Here is a 20,418-nt window from a genome sequence, read left to right as displayed (position 1 = left end):
TTGATATCAAAATTCCATTTTTTAGAGTTTTGGTTACTATTGAGCCGGATCGCTCCTTACTACAGTTCGTTAACACGAACTGTTTGATCAGAGGCTTAATGCCGGTCGGGATTTAAAATAAGAGCTCTGAGTCACGAAGTCCTTCTAAATATCAAAATTCATTAAGATCCGATCACCCACTCGTAAATTAAAAATACCCGAATTTTTCTAATTTTTCCTCCCCCTTCAGCCCCCCCCCCAGATGTCGAATCGGGGAAAACGACTTTATCAAGTCAATTTGTGCAGCTCCTTGACAGGCCTACCAATTTTCGTCGTCTAGCACGTCCAGAAGCACCAAACTCGCAAAAGCACTGAACCCGACCACCAAACTCCACCAAAGAGAGCGGATCCAGTCCGGTTACGTCAATCACGTATCTACGACATTTATAAGCGTTTTCCAAGATTTCCGGTTTCCCCCTCCAACTCCCCCCAATATCAAAAGATCTGGTCAGGATTTGAAATAAGAGCTCTGAGACATGAGTTCCTTCTAATATCAAATTCATTAAGATCCGGTCACCCGTTCTTAAGTTAAAAATACCTCAATTTTCTAATTTTCCTAAATTAAAAACCCCCAGCTCCCTCAAAGAGAACGGATCCGTACCAATTATGTCAATCTCGTATCTATAACTTGTGCTTATTCTTCCCATCAAGTTTCATCCCCATCTCTCTACTCTAAGGGTTTTCCAAGATTTCCAGTTTCCAAGATTTCTGTTTCCCCCCTCCAACCCTCTATGTCCCCGGATCCGATTCGAATCGAAAATGGAGCATCTGAGACATAAGATTCTTCTATATATCAAGTTTCATTAAGATCCGATCCCTCATTCGTAAGATACCTCGATTTTCATGTTTTCCAAGAATTTCGGTTTCCCCTCGAATTCCCTTCAATGCCACCGGATCTGGTCGAGACGTAAGATGAGAGTTCTAAAGTACAAGATCCTTCTAAATATCAAATTTCATTAAGCTCTGATCACCCGTTCGTAAGTACAAATACCTCATTTTTTCTAATTTTTCCGAATTACCTCCCCCCCCAACTCCACAAAAGAGAGCGGATCCGGTCCAGTCATTTCAGTTACCTATATTGGACTTGTGCTTATACTTTCCACCAAGTTTCATCCTGATCTCTCCGCTTTAGGCATTTTCCAAGATTCCCCCCCCCCTGATGACACTGGATCCGGTCGGGATTTAAAATGACAGATCTGAGTTTCGAGGTCCTTCTAAATAGGAAATTTCATTAAGAAATGATCACTCTTTCGTAAGTCAAAAATATCTCATTTTTTCTGATTTTTTAGAATTAACCTCCCCCCAACTTCCCCAAAGAGAGTAGATCCGTTATTATTATTACTATATTATATATTCGTTATATTATCCCTTATGATTATTTTTACCGCCAAGTTTCATCCCGATCCCTCCACTCTAAGCGTTTACCAAAATTTTAGGTCCTCCCTCCCCAACTCCCCCCAATGTCACCGGATCCGTTCGGAATTTAAAAAAAAGCTCTGAGACATGATATCTTTCCAAAAATTAAATTTAATTAAGATCCGATCACTCCTTCGTAAGTTAAAAATACCTCATTTTTTCTATATTTTCAGAGTTAACCCTCCCCCCAACTCCTTCAAAGAGATCGGATCCACTCCAGTTATGTCAATCACGTATCTAGGACTTGTGCTTATTTTCCCCACCAAGTTTCATCCCGATCCCTCAACTCTAAGCGTTTTCCAAGATTTTAGGTTTCCCCATCAATTCCCCCCAATGTCACCGGATCCAGTCAGGATTTAAAATAAGAGCTCTGAGACACGATATTCTTTCAAACTTCAAATTTCATTAAGATCCGATCACTCCTTCGTAAGTTAAAAATACCTCATTTTTTCTAATTTTCAGAATTAACCCCCCCCCCAACTCCCCCAAACAGAGCAGATCCCTTTCTGGTTATGTCAATCACGTACCTAGGACTTCTGCTTATTTTTCCCACCAAGTTTCATCCCGATCCCTCCATTCTAAGCGTTTTCCAAGATTTTAGGCCTCCCAACTCCCCCCAATTTCAGCGGATCTGGTCGGGATTTAAAATAAGAGCTCTAAGACACAATATCCTTTCAAAAATAAAATTTTATCAAGATCCCATCGCCCGTTCGTAAGTAAAAATACTTCATTTTTTCTATTTTTTCCAAATTAACTGACCTCCCCCACAGGATGGCCAAACCGCGAAAACGACTATTTCCAATTTAATCTGGTCCGGTCCCTGATACGCTTGCTAAATTTCATCGTCCTAGCTTACCTGGAAGTGCCTAAAGTAGCAAAACCGGGACAGACAGACCGACAAACCGGACAGACCGACAGACAGACAGACCGACAGAATTTGCGATTGCTATATGTCACTTGGTTAATACCAAGTGCCATAAAAACAGAAAGAGGTGATTGAATTCACTCAAGAATTGCTCAATTCAATTGAGACTGCAAATTTACCACCCCATTACTTAAAAAATAACTGAAAAAAACTTTCCGAAAAAGAAGTTTTTCAAGGAAAAGTAACATATTGAAATCAAGATCAGCAGATACAAATACCTATACGCCCCGCTCTTTACGCTAAAGTTTTTACTGTTTTAAAATGTAGAGTTAAGAGAAAGAGTCAAACTTTAGCGTAAAGAGCGGGGCGTCGATGAGGAATCAACGCCCCGCTCTTTACGCTAAAGTTTTTTTTACTGTTTTAAAATGTAGAGTTAAGAGAAAGAGTCTAACTTTAGCGTAAAGACCAGGGTTTTGATGAGGAAGCAGCCCCTTTCATATATGAAGTAATTTCTGTTCGTTTTAAGTTTTAATGTCGCTCCTTACTTTTCGTTAAAAAAACACTGTTTTTTTTTTTATTTAATCAAGCTTGAAACGAACAAAAATCACTACAAACAAGAGTTTGGGTATTGCCTTTTTCTCTCACTGTAAAAGTCTAAAATCTATTGTGTCATTGGTGCTTCACTGAAAACTATATGTATCTTGAACAATCTTGGAAAATACAAATGAAATCAAATTGAATATTTGCTATATAATGATAATAATTGCTGAAAGATAATCAGTTCAAGATTTTATTTCAATGTAATTTTTTATTTTCCTTTTCAATGCTGTAATAACTGGTAAAGAAAATATTTGTAATATAATTCGTTTTCAGTGAAGAGTCAATGGCACAGTATGCTTTAGGTTTTTACAGTTAAGGAAGGGGGCAGTATCCAAACCCTTGTTTGTAATGAGACTATATTCGTCTTGAACAATCTTAGAAATAACTAATAAATTAAACTGTATATTCGATGCCGAATGATATTAATTGCTGAAAGCTCATCAGTTCAAAATTTTTACTAAAATTTTAATAATTATTTTCAATATTAAGTATAAAGGAAAACACCTGTAATATAATTCGTTTCCAATAAAGCGCCAATGACGCAGTGGGTTTTAGACTTCTCAGTGAAAGAAGGAGGCGATACCCAAACTGTTGTTTGTAGCAATTTTGTTCATTTCAAGCTTGATTTGTATATTCAATTTAAGTTTCACCCGTTTTAAGATTTATTTATTCATTTATATTGGTATCTATTGTGTATTTGCTTGCATTGATTATTTATTTTATTTCTGTTCGTTTTGGGTTTCATTTATACTTCAATAGCAAAAATATTGTTTTTTTGGTTTTAAGCTTGATTTGCATATTCAATTTATGCATTACTCTCTTTAAGAGATATTTATTCATTTATATTACTACTTGTATGTTTTTTTGCTATGATCGTATATTTAATTTCTGGTCGTTTTGGGTTTTATGTTTTCTTTAATAGTGATTTCTGGTGGTTTTGAGATTGATCAGGTATTTCAGGGTTAACAGGTATTTGTATCTCTTGATCTCAAGTTTAATATGGCCTTTACTTTTCTTTGAAAAACTTCTTTTTCAGAAAGTTTTTTTTTGTAAATAATTCTTGTTCGTTTTTTTTATTGCAAAAAAGTTTCAAGTTTAAAAAAAAATTCTTACTTAAAAATTAAATTTTTGTAGATTAGACAAAGAATTCTTTTTGACAAGAAGACAACGTGACGGGACAGGAATATGTTTATTTTTATACTTTCCAATTTGTAATATACTGCATAGTTGAATGCTAATCAATCATACTAATTTCACAATTTTGTCATTCTAATCAATCGTAGCAAGAAAGCAGCGAGTGAGTTGAGAACAGTTTATTTAGGGGTTAAAAATGACGCGATAGGAAAGGAAAAGAAAGCTAGAACCATGGAACTTCTTTACATACAATCTTGGAAAGGATTAACATTGTGAAGGAATTATATGACTTATAAATTTTATATTTTTTTCATATATATTGTTATAGCCTAGCTGCCTGTATTCTCGGAAAGGAATAACATTTTTAAGAAATTACCACTTATAAATTTTTATCACGTTCATTTTTTCTGTAGTTTATTCAAAACCGTAAATGCTTTTACATTTTATTTCGGTAAAGTTTGTAGTTACAGCCATTTTTTATTTACAGTTTGTTTTTTTTAACACAATTTTGTGAAATGTCTTTAACTTTCTGTTTTTGATCTTTCATATATTATTGCTGTTACATATTCTTTTGTGACGTAAAAATGGATGAAAGTTCTCAGTCTCCCTGTTTTGCTATTCAACACATGTGATTCAAATTTGAAAAATTGGAGTGAGAGTAAATACTGAAAGAATTTTTCTGTTCGTAGATTTTGCCTCCATATAAAAGGATTTCCTGTGAGGAGAGGTCATCCTTTTAACGGCAGAGGCACAAGTAAAAACTTATCTTATGTGTGCATTTAGTCTACTCTTCTAAATACTCTTTCTGTGGTTCTTTCAAATATGGCTATAACTAGATTCGACTTTAGTTTTCTGTTGTCTAGAACTTAATAATAGCAAGAAGCATGAAAATGGTGAACTCTATGAAGTTTAATCGTGAGCTATATTTTGATTTAAATGAATCCTAATTCTACTTTTATATTCAAACAAATCATAATTAATTTCTATATCAATATTATAACCTAGCTGCCTCCATTATATCACCTGAAAGAATAAGTGATAATTAATTTAAGAAACATATATAGTTGATAACCATGGACAAGAAGTATAAAGAGTTATGGGACTCACAGACACATGTTTACATGCACTGTAAGTGAAAGGATATTAAGGTGTCTGGTTTGATGCTAGGGGATGGACAGGGATTTTGTCGGGTCCATTTGAGGGAAAAAGATGTAAGGGCCTCTCAAAACTTTTGACTCTTAAAAGGGAAAGAGATTACTGGTCAAATGACCTGTTTTTAGAGAATGAGAAGTTAAAAAAAGACCCAATAAATCATCATAACCTTATGGTCTTTATGACCTTTGTTGTTGTTGTTGTTTGGGGTTTGACGCGTTCGATCTCTTTTGACTTTTAACGAGCGAACTAGAACTTTCAATTTCCAGTCAAATAAGCCCTCTGTGAATTTTATATTAGCATCCCTCCCACATGAACCATACATGCCCCCAGTACATAGGCCAGTACATCAGGGCCTATGGGCAACGACTGCCCATAGGCCATGAGGGGTTGTGTCGACATCAGAGTTATTTTTATCTGACGTTTTAACTATTTTTAACAAAATGGCTATCTCAAAATTTTTGTCTGGTGTATTTGGGAAAAAGGGCTAATCTGCCCTCTGATCACTTTTGACTCTTAAAAAGTCAACTAAAACTTCAATTTCCAATCAAATGAGCTCTCTCTCAAGTTTATACGAGCACCCCTTCCCCCCAGGGAAGGGGGGGGGGCTATGTCCCCAGGGCACAACTTTCAACGCCTGCCCCCGGGCCCTGAGGGCGCTGTGTCGACACCAGTTTTTCTTATCCTTTGAATATATTTATGATCTTTATGACCTTTGAACTATTCTTAACAATATGGCTATCTCAAAATTTTTATCTGATAGAATTGGGGAAGGAAGGGCGTGACAGGCTAGTTGCCCTCTGATCACTTTTGACTCTTAAAAAGAGCGCTAAAACTCTCGATTTGCAATGGAATGATCCCTCTTTGAAGTTTATAAGACGACCCCTTCCATATGTGGTGCCTCTGGAAAAAAAATTAATAAAACATTGGAACCGTATGGCCTTTACTATAGGCAACACTATAGCGTTGCCTCTTTTAAAGAAATATACAATAGTTATGCTTATTCGTAACTTAGATATATCAGTAGGGGTGTGCAATGGAACCCACGTTGCTGTTATTGAATTATGTAACAACATATTATGTTACATAGTCCTTTTTTTCTGAAAACTGGCAAAAACGATCTAGATAAATCACAACTTTAAGGAAAAATTCGTGCTTTTTCAAGTGTGGTCGTATCGAACCTGCGCTGACGCCATGATATCAAGAAGAAAGTCGCCCTATCTACGATTAGAAGACGAGCGACATCGAGATTCAAATATATACAAGCTTACCACGAGCCGAATGCCAGGGCCCGGGGCTTTAGGTAATAAGAAACCTGGGATTTTTTGGACTGAAAAAACGACCTAGATAGGTCACAAGTTTGAATAAATTCGTTTAGAGCTTTAATTTTAGAAACACATTTTCATGTAAATGGCGTCACGTTTTCATATAAATAATGTCACCTGCATACATCTATAAAAAACAAAACAAAAAAAAAGATACATTACAATATTATATTGACACTGTGCACCAATATAAAAGCCCATTGCTGAAAACGAACAACCTCGACCATCAAACGTCACAAGACCAATCCGAACAAGTAAAGCAAAGGACACTGAAAAATGTCTGAACTAATCATGAACAAAACGAAGAAGAAGGAAATATACGGTTAGAGGACAAGCAACAGCGATAATCACGAATCAAAAATGATAGTGAAGAACAAAGAAATAGGAAGTTAGAATACATGTGACAACACGAATCACAGCAAATCAAAAAAGAAAATGAAGGACAAAAAAAAAAAAAATATCGATTGAATGAGCAAAACTGTCACAATGTTCAACGGCAACAAGCTATGGCACACAACCCAGTACTTATCAACAAAGATAAACTATGCAAGGGTTAATTACAACTCATTGGGCCGTTCAACGTTGTAGGTATTCACTGTGAAGCCCTTCATTTCCCATTCCCCAGCAGCAAACAAAGGTGATTTTTGCATGGTCAAATTGTATTGCCACCTCCACAGTTTCCAAACGAATATGTTTGCCTTTTTTTTTTACAACATGGCTCACTCTACAACGAGTTCACAAACAAATCCAAAACTTCAATTCTATTTCGCTTTAGCTCCATTCGACGTAATCGATAGCGATGTTCGAACCACTAATAGTCGTAATTTTTTTGCTTCACAAGTAGCTGAACAAATTTATAACACAATCAATCTGGCGGTACATCAAACATCAACCACTCAAGATGATTCAGAACCACGTTCATAGGGCAAAATGGTCTTTTTAGACCGTAATGAAGCTACTGACGAGTGCGTTGCAACAAGTTACACGTGATAATCATCATGTCACCACATGTAATGCTCATTTACCCAACAATTTCAATGTCACATTAAACGTTGAACATTTTGACAAGATATGTCCGATAAAGTATTTATATAAATAAATCTCTAAGAACATGATTGCCCTTCAATGGAGATTGTCGAAAATCAACGGTATTAAGTTTGCAATATAGCATGCTGGTGACTATTTGGTCACGATATCCAAAGAAAGAGTTATGTCGTTCAGCAATTGGCTCGTCTTCACCATTCCTTTGGTTGAGGACCACTCCAACGCCTATGTCAGTGGCATCTCTCTGTAAAATGAAATCCTTTCTGAAATCTGGCGGCGCCAAAACATGAGTACTTCGATGAGTACTCTTTTCAGATTCTCAAATGCACCGACATGTATCTCTTTCAGCTCCAACTTGTTTGGAGAACCTTTCTTCAGAAGCGAAGTGAGCGGCTCAACAACTTAAGCAAAATTCTTGATATAGCGTTGATAATATAATGCCATCTCAATAAAAGCACGACTTCCTTCTATGACAAAGGTAGGGTGAAAGCTTGAACGGCCGGAATCTTTCTCTCCAATCGGGCAATTAGCCCATTTCCAATTCGGTCACCCAGGTAAGGAACCTCGTTCTGAGTCATTTTAATCTTTCTTGGGTGAATCTTCAACCCTGCTTTTTGTATGCATTCTAGAGTTTTTTCAACGTGTACTAGGTGCTCCTCCCAAGAGTCACTAAAAATGACAATATCATCCAAATAGGCGCGAGCGAATGCCTTGCAGGGCTCCAAAACCTTATCAATAAGACGCTGGAAAGTAGCGGGACCACCTTGCAAGTCAAATGCCATGACCGAAAACTGATAGAGCCCGGAAGACGTCTCAAATGCCGTCTTTTCCCGGCTATCTTTTTCCAGCTAGATTTGATAATTATCAAGATCATGCATGTAATTTAAAAAATGAAACTTTGAATTTTGCTATTTTTCCAGAAGGGGAGCTAACTGATTTTACGTAAATACTTAAAGAAAAAAAAGAGGGATGAAACACAAAACTCTTTAAAGTCATAATAATGACTCAAACACATACTTTAAAGCAGTGGAAAATTTATCAAATTCCTACTTTTCAATACTACTTAGGATGTATTCTTTTATAAAGAAGACCTTGGGGGGGAGGGGGCTTTCACAGGGGCAATTTTGAATGCCTTATCGGGGGGAGGGAAAATTTGGGGTTTAAGCAACATTAAATCACTAAAATCAATAATAAAAGACATTATTCTCCTCCTTTCTTGTATGCTGGTATGTGAAAAACACTAAGAGTAATTTTACGAAGAAACAAAAACAGTATTTATGGGTCTCAACGTGAGTTTTGTCACAGAGCAGTGTACTTTAATTTTGGTTATTTCCTTTTTTTAATTAAACCCGATTGAACCTTGAGCCTATTATTACCTGTGACGTGAACACTAGACAAAAAATTTAAATTACCGAACGCGTTAAACTTCGTAAAAAAGGTTGCAGATTTGAGGCACGTCAACGGTCCCAATATCACAGTCAAATATATAGGTACAGTGAAATCGATGCTCCAGTATGTGGAAAAAGATTCCAAATCAGCATTCAATAGCTTGGACCATCTATCTCCTTCGGACGGATGTGGACAGAGAAGTTGATCGGTTTCATTTGACGAGAAATTTCCAACAACGACATCTAAAAAATAAAGCTAATATTTTTCCTTCTTATCAGACAATTATTGTTGAAGAAATGCTAGTAAAGAGCAACCTGTGTCAATATTAACCATGCCCTAAAAAAGAAATTTAAATACCATCATAGACATCAACAGAATCTTTGTATTTTGATGAGTCCAAATAGATAAATTAAATTAAATCCTAGGATAACTTTAGGTTTAAAGGTACTTATCAAAAGCTACTAGTAGAATTAAATTGGTATAAATTCAGAAAGAGGGGGAATATCCCCACAATTCCTCCCATTTTGAGGAAAATGCATCATGAAGCGGTATTCATGGTGCATTTCCATCGCCAATCTTCCAGCAGAAAATCAGGATGGTATTTTTAGGAAGATAGGAAGGTCCTCAGAGCAAAGGAGACATTAATACTAAAATACCGTTGCACATTGCAGGACAGGAACCAACAGGCTTCAAAATTTGACTATTTGGAAATTTTCTCCTCTATCATAAAGAGTCATTTGTAAATAACAATTGCAAAGCTTGTTCATCTTCAGAGACGAGAGGTAACATACTTGTTGCGACTGTCTACCTATTATTGATTTCAGATACATTTTACAGGAAATTTTTATTCATGCAATTGTTTACGCAACAATTATAAATAATATTGCACTGCGAGGAAGTAGTTTTTCCATTTCTGTTCAAATATTTATGAGGTAATCAGTTAGTGATAGACACAAAACAAAATCATTTTTACTATCAAGTACACAAAAAAAAAAACGAGCAGTTGTTATGTTTTGAGGCAAAACAGGGTGACCTTAGCTTGTACGTGCTCCAATGTTAGAAGTACCAATACAGATAGTGTTAGATTTTGTATTTCGACGCAAAATAGTAAAGCAATAGCTTTTTTACATACTGCTTTTAAAAAATAACAAAACCGATTGGGTTTCAGGATATAGAGGATAAAGTTGATTTTTAGAACAAAACATATTTTGGAGGTGGCTTTTAAGCAGCGTGTCACCATTTTCTTTTTTGGAATTAATTAATTTAAGAATTAACGACGCTTCTTGACTACTAAGGTCCCTGCGTCGGCCCTGCAGTGCATTCCTGCAGCGTGATTCGATCTCTGGGTCCCGTGTTACCAAGCTAAGGTCAAATCCACTGCGCCACCACAGGACAAAAAAAAAAGAAAAAATAAATAAATAAATAAAAAAAAAATTAAATAAAAAAAAAAAAAAAATCCATCTCCAACACTATTGCCATTGAAGCCGATCAAAAGTTGTTGCAACACTTCACTTCCCCCTAGCAACGTAAATCTAGTTTCAATAAAATTCACTATATTATGTTTCTTTGCTTTAAGCAGGTCAAATAAAGGCAGAATATGCTCTTTAAACGACTCAAATAATTTCATTAACCGGTCAAAATATCTGTGCTCCGACGCCACTGCCAAATTGGTTGTGAAGAAGTATCTTCACACAAAGCTCTTTTTTTAAAAACCTAGAACTAGAAAATACAAATAAATTTCAAGCAAATAAAGTTGATCTACGAGTCACCAAGTCATATCCCAGTGAGTGAATGATGTTATAGAAAAAACGCACAACAATTTAAATGATTTTCAAAATCATGATAAACCAGCCCGTTGCATATTGCTGAATCTTTTCTTCATTCAAATTTTGAAGCAGACATGTGTGAAATTATGATTACGGAAAAGACAACTGTTATTCCAAAAATAAATAGGAAAATGAGAGACAGAAAATAAACAGAGAAACAAAAAGAGAAGGTGACGCACCATAAATAACTTTCCCAGTATTGTAAAGAAAGTTGCTCATCAGAACCCAGTAGACTATGGAGGCACCGAGAAGGGCGATACCTGAAAACGCAACAGAAGTCCACTCTCCGGCTTTACCAAGTATATGTCGACACAAATCTGGAAAATCCAGCATTTCAACTGCATCTTCTGAAATACAAAAGTTAAAAGAAGACATAACCTATAAATTAAATTTAATGGTTCATATTACAGAAATGGCTACCGTTTCAATTTTTTTATGGCAAGAAACCATCAAATTTAATTAATTTATTTATTTTCTCTCGCAGCTCAATGTGGGAACTGACAAAACGGGGTACTTTCCAACGAATTTCATGTAAGTGTAGGTGTCATGTAGGTGACTTTTACGATACACAAGCAGGAATAAAAAAATGAAACATTTGTGACAATACAAATCTTTACTATAAAGACGCCTTAATTTCTTACTCAAAATAAATGTCAAATACTGCTTTAAGTAATCAAATACTTAACATATATTCCATAGCCTTATTTTATTTAAAGCAAATACCAAAGATAAAGATATAGTTTTACAGGTTGAGAAAACAAGCAATGCCTGGGAATATTTTTCCTTCTGAGCTTTTTAAGGAGTAGATTTAGTCTCTATTCTTAAAGTTTCCCTGTTACTAATATTTCTATTCCTTCTTCCAACCATCTTCTTAAGAATAAATGACTTGCAATTGTAGTCAAGTTTAAATTCTACTGTTACTATGTGAAACTCGCCAAAGCGTAAAGCCAATTAAAACATGCTGCCTTTCCATATCTCTAAAAATGAAAAAGAAAGCCCAAGTAAACGGAGAAATTTTTCTGAAGACTAAAAGAAAAAAAAATTGAACCTGTCATTTTTAGGCTTTGATGAAAGTTACATATTGCGAAAAAATTGTACAATTTATCTATATTTGTCAGTTTTGGTATTTGAATCTCTGTTCTGTTTCTCTTTTTTCGTTGATGACGAACGTTAAACATCTCGTAGGGAAATCAATTTTGCTTTTTCAGTGTTTTCAAAGAACATTCTCCTTATTGAGATTTTTCTCCCTTTGTCTAGAGATTCAACCTCTAGGTTTGCCCTTCTTCCAAAAAAGGACCAAAAATGTTAGTTCATTTTCTAAAATGTTACCCCACCTTAAGCTTATGCACCCTGATTTTCATTTCCCTTCCCCTTGCAGGTTATTTAATTAAACATTTCCCAAAATTTCTTTTTGAGGGTTCCGAGAACACAGCCAAAGCCGTGTGTTTTTTTTTTTTTTTTTTTTTTTTTTTAGTGCAATGAAGATGTTAAAAGAAGAATAACCAAGACCCAGGGTGTTTTTTCTCAGTCGAAAAATGATTGGGAGAATAGGAAGATAAGTCTGCGAACCATGGTTAGAATACTCGAAGTTACAGTGATGACATTGATCAAAAATGGCTCTGAAGCGTGGGCGCTTCGAAAAACAGAGAATGATTTCCTGGATGTTTTCCAGAGAAATTGCATACGGATTGCTTTGGGTGCCCAACTGACTAACCGTATCTCAAACAGTAAGCTATACGAAAATGTGGTTCAATCCCACTTTCTATTTGACTTTATTTAGATAATAAATAAAAATATAAACCATTACAAGCGTAAATTGTCACGCAAGGGCTATACTGAGAGAAAGATTGAGATGGCTAGGACCCGTTCTACGAATGAAGGAAGACAGATTGCCAAGGATCGTCCATGTCGGTGAACCGCCTAGGGTCAAACAAAAAGCAGGTCGTCTCCGAATGGGGTCAGAGATGTCGTAGCGAACGATTTAAGGGAAATGGGAACTTCTTAAGAGGGTGTAAAAAGGGAGGCTTTGGATAGACTGGGATGGACGAAAAGAGTGCGTAACTAAGTTGGCCTCAGGTGGCTTCGTGCTATGGAAGGTCATCCTGATTTTTCTATGATAACATATCACTCAAAATTCCAACTAGTTAACTCCAACTATTTTTTCAGTGTCAAACAATTCAATTGAATCTTAATTTGAACATTCAAATAATACTCTCGAAGGGCCCGGACAAGTGGATCAGGCAGACAGTTGGTTGTCACGAAGAACACACAATCTAGTAAATCAGAAGGAAAAAAAAAAGCTTAGGCATCGGTTCACAGTCGGAGTACCAGTGGCAGCATAATGGATTTATACTCTGCTTGGTAATACAGCAGACGGGCTTTAATTTCCACGTTGCATGGTTGAACAACAGGCTTGTTACCTGTCCTTGTAAAAAAAACAACAGGAGCAGGGTCATATCCAGTATTTTGTGTGTGTGTGTGTGGGGGGGGGGGGGTACAAAAGCGTTTTTAGGAACGTTACGAAAACTTTAAAATGCGCATTAAAACTTGTTTATACTCATTTTTGTTACGCTTTTTTACGAGTCTGGAAAATGCTTTGGGGGGAGTCAAACCTACTACCCCCCTGGATACAGCCTTGGACCGAAGGATTGATCAGACGTCCTGTGCGTCATAAGTACCTCAGGAGGATTTTTGTCCTTTTTTATCACTATTAGGAGCACACACCTGCACTTTCGCGTAAAAGCTGTTGATTTTTTTTCGTAAGTTCATGACGGTTCACTTGCTGTGCTAAAATATTTTCCTAATGCAGTTGAAAAGAGAATACGGTCTAACGGATGCGTCGGGCAAAATCGATGTAAGCAAATTTGCATCTTTGACGCATCTCTTACAGATGAGCCATCTAATGTAAAAAAAAGAAAAGAAAAAAAAAGCTATGCAAATCTACGGACTAACACCATTTCTCAGTTGAAACCAACCATTATTGCAGCAAAGACGGTCCATCTAAACAAAACCTTAGCAATCGCGAAAAAGAACAAATTAAATTTTTCCATGATAATTATGTATTTCCTTCCCTTCTTTTATAAACATTTACTGATTTAGTTAGTGGGTGGCTCAACAGATCACAGATCAGGGTAAATAAATTCAATACAAAAATGTAATCTGATCCATTTATTGCATTAGGTATAAACATTTGAGCGACCGAAATTGGTTTCGTAAAATCTCTACTTAAAATGCATTTGGCTAAGAATGCCAAATGAGGATGTTATCTATAGTGTTGGTGTCTAAGGCCAATTTTCTTCAACAATAGATGTACGCATCGAAATTTGACATGAAATCAGTGTTGCTCCAAAATTTTTCCCAATTTAAAAACTCGACTTAAATATTAGGCTTCTCCTTACCATAAAATTTAAACGTTGAGAGTATCCGCCATGCTGTATAGAAGCATATTCCGGCAACTGACACCATTAAACATAAACCAAGAACCAAACCAGCTTGTTCTAATGCCCAAGGCATGGTTAGTAATGAGGTACCCATCATTGTATTCCATATTGCAAAGCTATAATTAAAAAAAAACTGAATAAGAAAAAGACAGAGAGAGCTAAAACCGCTGTGACAATAATGAGCAATTCATATTTGCACTCATTTCTGTTGTTGCCTATAATTGTGTAATTGATTCATGATGGTCTTTCTAAGAGAAGACTATAGTTTTCACAAATATTTTTCCAATAACTAGGGCATCTTTTTTTTTCGGCAGTTTTTGTGTCAAGATTTTCTTGGGTTTAAAAGATTTTACCAGATTCATATTGTACAGCTCGCCAACTTTAATTAATCTTCTTCTTTGAAAATATAAAAGATTGAATTAATTAAAATACATTATTTCCAACTTTCTTATGAATTTTCCTTTTCTTACTCATTTTCTTCTTTCAAGACACTAATAACATTACAAGCTTCTATGTATGGTTTTATCTGTATTTTTATCATTTATGCAAAATACTATTGTTTATTCATTAAATTTTTATTTTTCCACAATGTACTTTAATGCGTTTGAACATTATATTTTAAGGACTGTTTTCAGCTTACTCGGCATAAACCATAAAACTATTTTCAATCAGTTAAGTTACATGAAGAGCAATCAGCGAAGAAGTGACTCACAGTAAACATATGGAGAAATGCCGTCCATATTAAGATTTTCTGAAGTAAATGCTGTTCCTTTGATATCCAGTTCATTTTCAAAGCCATAAATATAAAAAAAAAGTTTATTTATCGTCCATGGACACTATTCGTTCGGTCCAGAAGCGCTGCATGTGAGATAATCATAGCCTAATAGCCCAAGTCAGAGAAGAAGAAGAAGATTCAAAAATTTTGATTTTACATAACAAGACCAATTTCTTGAAAACAAAACTGAACTGCACAAGAAAACCAAAATTCCTGGGCAAATGAAATTATCCAAAACTATTCTAGGGAAAAACAAGTCTGTAGAAAAAAAAATTGCGGTTGGTTACTAGTAAAAAGCTGTCAACGCAACAGCGAAACTCTATAAAGAACAACATACCTCTTATGTAATCCCCCCCCCCAAAGGAGTCAGTATAGAAACATTGGGGCTTCAGTAGATTGACAACTTTTCTAATATTAATTAACAATTAATTGCTCCAATTAATAAAACTTATTAGACAACATTAAAACTATTAATATATACAGAAACTAACAGACATATACAGAAGCTACCTCTAATAAAAGTAAATTGAAATTAAATTAAAGAAACGGATACCTCCATAAACTGTTATATATAGTTATAGAGGATAACTCTATAAACTTAAAGAGTAAATTTAAAATAACGATCAGAAATCCCCCCAGATGGTGGTCAAAATGGGGAGAGACTATTCCCAATTTAATCCAGCCTTGTCCATGATACGCCTGTCAACTTTCATCGTCCTAGCTTATCTAGAAGTGCCCAAACTAGCTAATCTGCCCAACTCCCCCCAAAAGAGAAGATCCGGTCCAGTTATGTCAATAACATATCTAGAACATATGCTTATTCTTCCCACCAAGTTTCATCCCAATCTCTACACTCTAAGCGTTTTCCAAGATTTCATGTTTCCCCCTCCAAATCCACCCCAATGTCACCAGATCCGGTCGGGATTTAAAATAAGAGCTCTGAGATACGAGGTCCTTCTAAATATCAAATTTCATTAAGATCTGATCACCTGTTCGTAAGTTAAAAATACCTCATTTTTTCTAATTATTCCGAAATTCCCCCCCAGCTCCCCCAAAGAGAGCCAATTCGGTCTGGTTATGTCAATCATGTGTCCAGGACTTGTGCTTATCCTTCGCACCAAGTTTCATCACGATCTCTCAACTCTAAGCGTTTCCCAGGATTTTCGGTTTCCTCCTACAACTCCCACAAGTCACCAGATCCGGCCAGGATTTAAAATAAGAGATCTGAGACACGAGGTCCTTCTAAATATCATATTTCATAAGGATCCAATCACCCGTTCGTAAGTTAAAAATACCTCATTTTTCTAATTTTCCGAATTACCGAATTAGATCCCCCTCCAACTCCTTCAAAGAGAGCGAATCCGGTCCGGTTTTTTCAATTACGTAGCTAGAAGTTGTGCTTATCCTTCCCACCAAATTTCATCTCGATCTCTCCAGTCGAAGCGCTTTCCAAGATTCCCCCCACCACCGACTCCCTCCATTGACACTGGATCCGGTCGGGATTTAAAATAAGAAGTCTGAGTTACGAGATCCTTCTAAATATCAAATTCCATTAAGATCTGACCATTCATTCGTAAGTTAAAAATACCTCATTTTTTCTAATCCCCCCAACTCCTCCAAAGAGAGCAGATCCGTTCCAGTTATATCAATCACTTATCTAGGACTTGTAATTATTTTCCCACCAAGATTCATTCCGATCTCTCCACTCTAAGCGTATTCCAACCGCTTAGAACCAAGGAGGGTTTACCCCTCCAACTCCCCCCAGTGTCACCGGATCTGGTCGTAATTTATTATGAGCGCTCTGAGACACGATAACCTTCTAAATATCAAATTTCATTAAGACTCGATTACCCGTTCGTAAGTTAAAAATACTTCATTTTTTCTAATTTTTCCGAATTAGCCGTCCCATCAAGCGCCATAGAAATATTTACAGAATTCACAAGAAAACAAGGAGTTGAAGCAGGGTTATTTAACTGGTACAAACACTCCTTGCCAGAAGGTCTAGCAACAAGGTAATAAATTCAATCCCCCTTTTCCTCGATCAGTCCCCTTTAATCCTTAAAATTATAATAGTTAAATACTTTTCAAAATTATGTGGATTCTATTTTTTAATATCAACATGTTTGCAGTAATCAATTTAGTTTATTAGTCTAACATAAGCAGTTTTCCATTGATTTTATGAAATTTATGTCTGATGTATGAATCGAACCCATGATTTCCTATGAGCTAATTCATTTCAGTGACACGGAAAATCAATCGGCTGGACAAAATGATCGACTGAAGCAGAAACACCGTCCTTACTTTTGTTGCTTTATGATTGTTTTAAATGTGACTTCACTGACGTTTTTTATGCTCCCCTTTTAAGCTTTTTCTCGATCCAGAGATTTTCACTCGATTTAGGTTCGATAATCTAATCATTTTTATCCATTTTAAATTTCAAACTCCCATATTATAAATTTCAAAATTTCATAGACAGTGATGAGTTTTCACACAAAATACTAGAATTTAAGTTATTCATCAGTAGTATTTACTACTGATGACGGTCACTGAAATGTCTAATATTTTTTGTGAAAATTTATCACTGTCTATTAAAAGGATTTATTCCAATTTAAACTTTTATTTATTGTCATGGAAAGGCAGTGTGGTCTTCGAAATTATCAACAAAATATAGTAGAACGAAGTTTGAAAACTTTGCGCCCCAAAGCTTTTCGCAATATTTAACGATCACAGTTCCTGTAGGCCTACATATTTTTTTTGTCGCATCTTTGAAAAGTACAACAACTATTCAACCAAAGCCCACCGCCTCCCAAAGTATATTCATACGGTGTTGCCCAGTTTTAGATGTATCTTGCGAATTGAACTAACTAGACATATTTTGAAATAACTAACAAGACATAATTTACAACCAACGTCCTATCCAAGCAAAACACCAACAAACATCACAATGTTTTTTCTTTTGCTCTATTACCGATTTTTTCCACTATGCTACAATTATTTTATTAATTAACAAATGAGGTATAAAAAAAACAAATGAGCATGCAAATATAGGCGCAATTAAAATTTAAAGAAAAAAATCATAAAATAGAATTACATGGTTACCAAGCTGCTTTGTTTACCAGCTGTCACATCAATGACTCCAGGAATCATGGGGTACAAGAAATGGACCGGAATCACGTGAAGTGGAATCCTCTAAAATCACAAAATAAATGAGAAATTAGATAAAATATCGTAAGCTACTGAGAAATGAAAACCGGGAACTGTTAAAATAGAAATTTCCAATCAAAAAGCAAATTTCATTACCTTCTTTCGCTACAACAATCTTGAATACGTTACTTTTCTTGGTCGGATTCTGCTATAGAATACCAACTCACATTCTGCCAAGGTTTGACTCCTATAGACAGCGTATGAAGAGGGGGTGGTAGGAGGCATTATAGTGCACCCCGTGAATATGAAAATTATGTTGTTGTTTTCCCCCATTTCAAACCAAGATCTAGCATTCTTCTGGACAAATTAATTGAGTAGTTCTCTTTCCTTTAGAAGTTATTCAAGAACACATACAGCAATGGAGATCAAATGGGGTAAGTAAACTAACAACCCCCTCCCCCCCCAACACTAGACGGTAAAAAATGCCCTAAACTCCTGAAAAACTAGGTATTTTGCTAATTGTAATCCTTTACTTTTTATATTAGACAAAATAAATGCTAAAAGATTGTAAATTTACTACTATAAAATAGATTTATCGGAATTCCTGTGGCCTTCGTGACCGTTTTTTTTTTGTTTGTTTATTGTTTTTATCCTATAAATTAAAAGAGTCCCATAAATAAAATGAAAACTAGAGAAAAGTATCTGAAAATTCTTGCTCCCTGAGAGCTAAATTTCAGATTTTAGCCCCCTTTCCCTCTCTAAATATCTAGGTATACCCTTCAAAATATTGGCAAGTCAGATTAAATCCCGAGAGACAAATTTATATGCGGTTATATGTTAATATTCCTATTATCATTGCCCTGGAACGTCTTTCTTACTGAATACGTCAAATTAGCCAAATTAATAACAATTCCGGTACCAGTGCCCCGATGCCATGAAGAGTTTTAGAAACTATAGCCTATGAGTCGGACTTACGGAACATTTTAATTGGCAAAGTTTCCAGGGACAGCCGTATTTGTTCCATTTCACGCTTATAGTTTGCTGTGGAACTTGGTAACTCCAGAAATAACCTTAAGCGGCGTTTACATGCGTGTCTAGCTCGAACCCCATATCTAGACATGGGTTTGGCCAAACATACGTCTAGACAACTACCGTACACAAGTAAAACTTGGTACTTGGCTAGACAAGTAACAGTTAAGCATCCAGTTATAGAGTCTAGAACTCAAAGTATAGGATTTTCGATTACAGCCAATCATAATGTCATAAGGTCCACTACCTTCATCATCTATGTTTACATTTCTAACAGAAATTAATTTTTTTTTCTCATTAATTGTTTTCTTTTTTTCATTTTGGGCGAATATGTAACACCAGACACAATAGTGAAGCACACTAAAGCAATTGTTTGGCTTGTCTCATCCATTATCTTGTGACAGTAAAAAAAAAGGATTACAATTTTGAAAGTTTTGCCCGCATAAGCTCTCTTGATTGGCTAGAAATGACAACTGAAATCTATTGGAAACTAAATTTGTAGCTTTAGCTAAGCACTGAATTCTTCTTGTGAACGGTAATTTCCTTGACATTGATTTACTGGCCAGACACGTGTCTAGACACGAGATTCTAGCTAGACATGTATGTGAACGCTGCTTTACTGAACAAAGCGACGATATAAAGGAACTGTAAAAGACTATTTTTTATGGTTCTCTAAAAGCGTTATTTTCCATCACATATCTGATGGCCCAGGTCAAGTTACTGCGATTATGGCCCACTTAAACGGTCGGCTTATGGATGTGATGATGCGTGGTTAACCAAAAATTAAGCTAAGAGGTTATACGATATTTACTTTCAGTAGCAGATGGCATAACAATAACAAGATACAACTTGAACCACTAAAAAGGTGCAACTAGAATCTAACATAATATAACCAAGATCACAAAAATAAGCCCTCCTGATTAGTGTTGATGACTATGACATAGCTCTTCTCTTTCAGAGGTCTAATAGAGCACGGACACTCAAAACCATAGTCATAGCTGTTGACCAGGTTTGACAAAATGAATTCCACCAACGCACCTACTAATTAATGATCCATCATCTAAAATTCTAGCCATTCAAAGGCCTTTAAATGTATAATTAGGTTCTTATCTCTGACTTTTCACCAAGATTGGGTAAGATACAACGTCACTTTCTGATAGGTTGCTCATAAGAGAATTTAAAGACCCCCTTCCTCCTTCCAAACAAAGAAAGAATTAGTCCCAGACTCTCAAAAGGCATT

The 20,418-nt window shown here is 35.7% G+C and overlaps 1 protein-coding gene across 1 annotated transcript in view; it reads right to left on the bottom strand.

Annotated features, from left to right (window-relative positions):
• Positions 1-20,418, bottom strand: part of LOC136034774 (neutral amino acid transporter 9-like) — a 51,652-nt gene that overhangs the window by 15,978 nt on the left and 15,256 nt on the right. Inside the window, exons 3-6 of the mRNA XM_065716186.1 lie at positions 18,097-18,194; positions 14,189-14,346; positions 10,970-11,137; positions 8,988-9,206 (exon numbers count right to left, since the gene is read on the bottom strand). Of these exons, the coding sequence (XP_065572258.1) occupies positions 8,988-9,206; positions 10,970-11,137; positions 14,189-14,346; positions 18,097-18,194 (643 nt within the window). The remainder of the gene's footprint in view (positions 1-8,987; positions 9,207-10,969; positions 11,138-14,188; positions 14,347-18,096; positions 18,195-20,418) is intronic.

The sequence above is a fragment of the Artemia franciscana genome, chromosome 13, assembly GCF_032884065.1.
Source record: "Artemia franciscana chromosome 13, ASM3288406v1, whole genome shotgun sequence".
Taxonomy (NCBI): domain Eukaryota; kingdom Metazoa; phylum Arthropoda; class Branchiopoda; order Anostraca; family Artemiidae; genus Artemia; species Artemia franciscana.
Note: the sequence above shows the minus strand (reverse complement) of the source record. Positions and strands in the feature narration are given on the sequence as shown.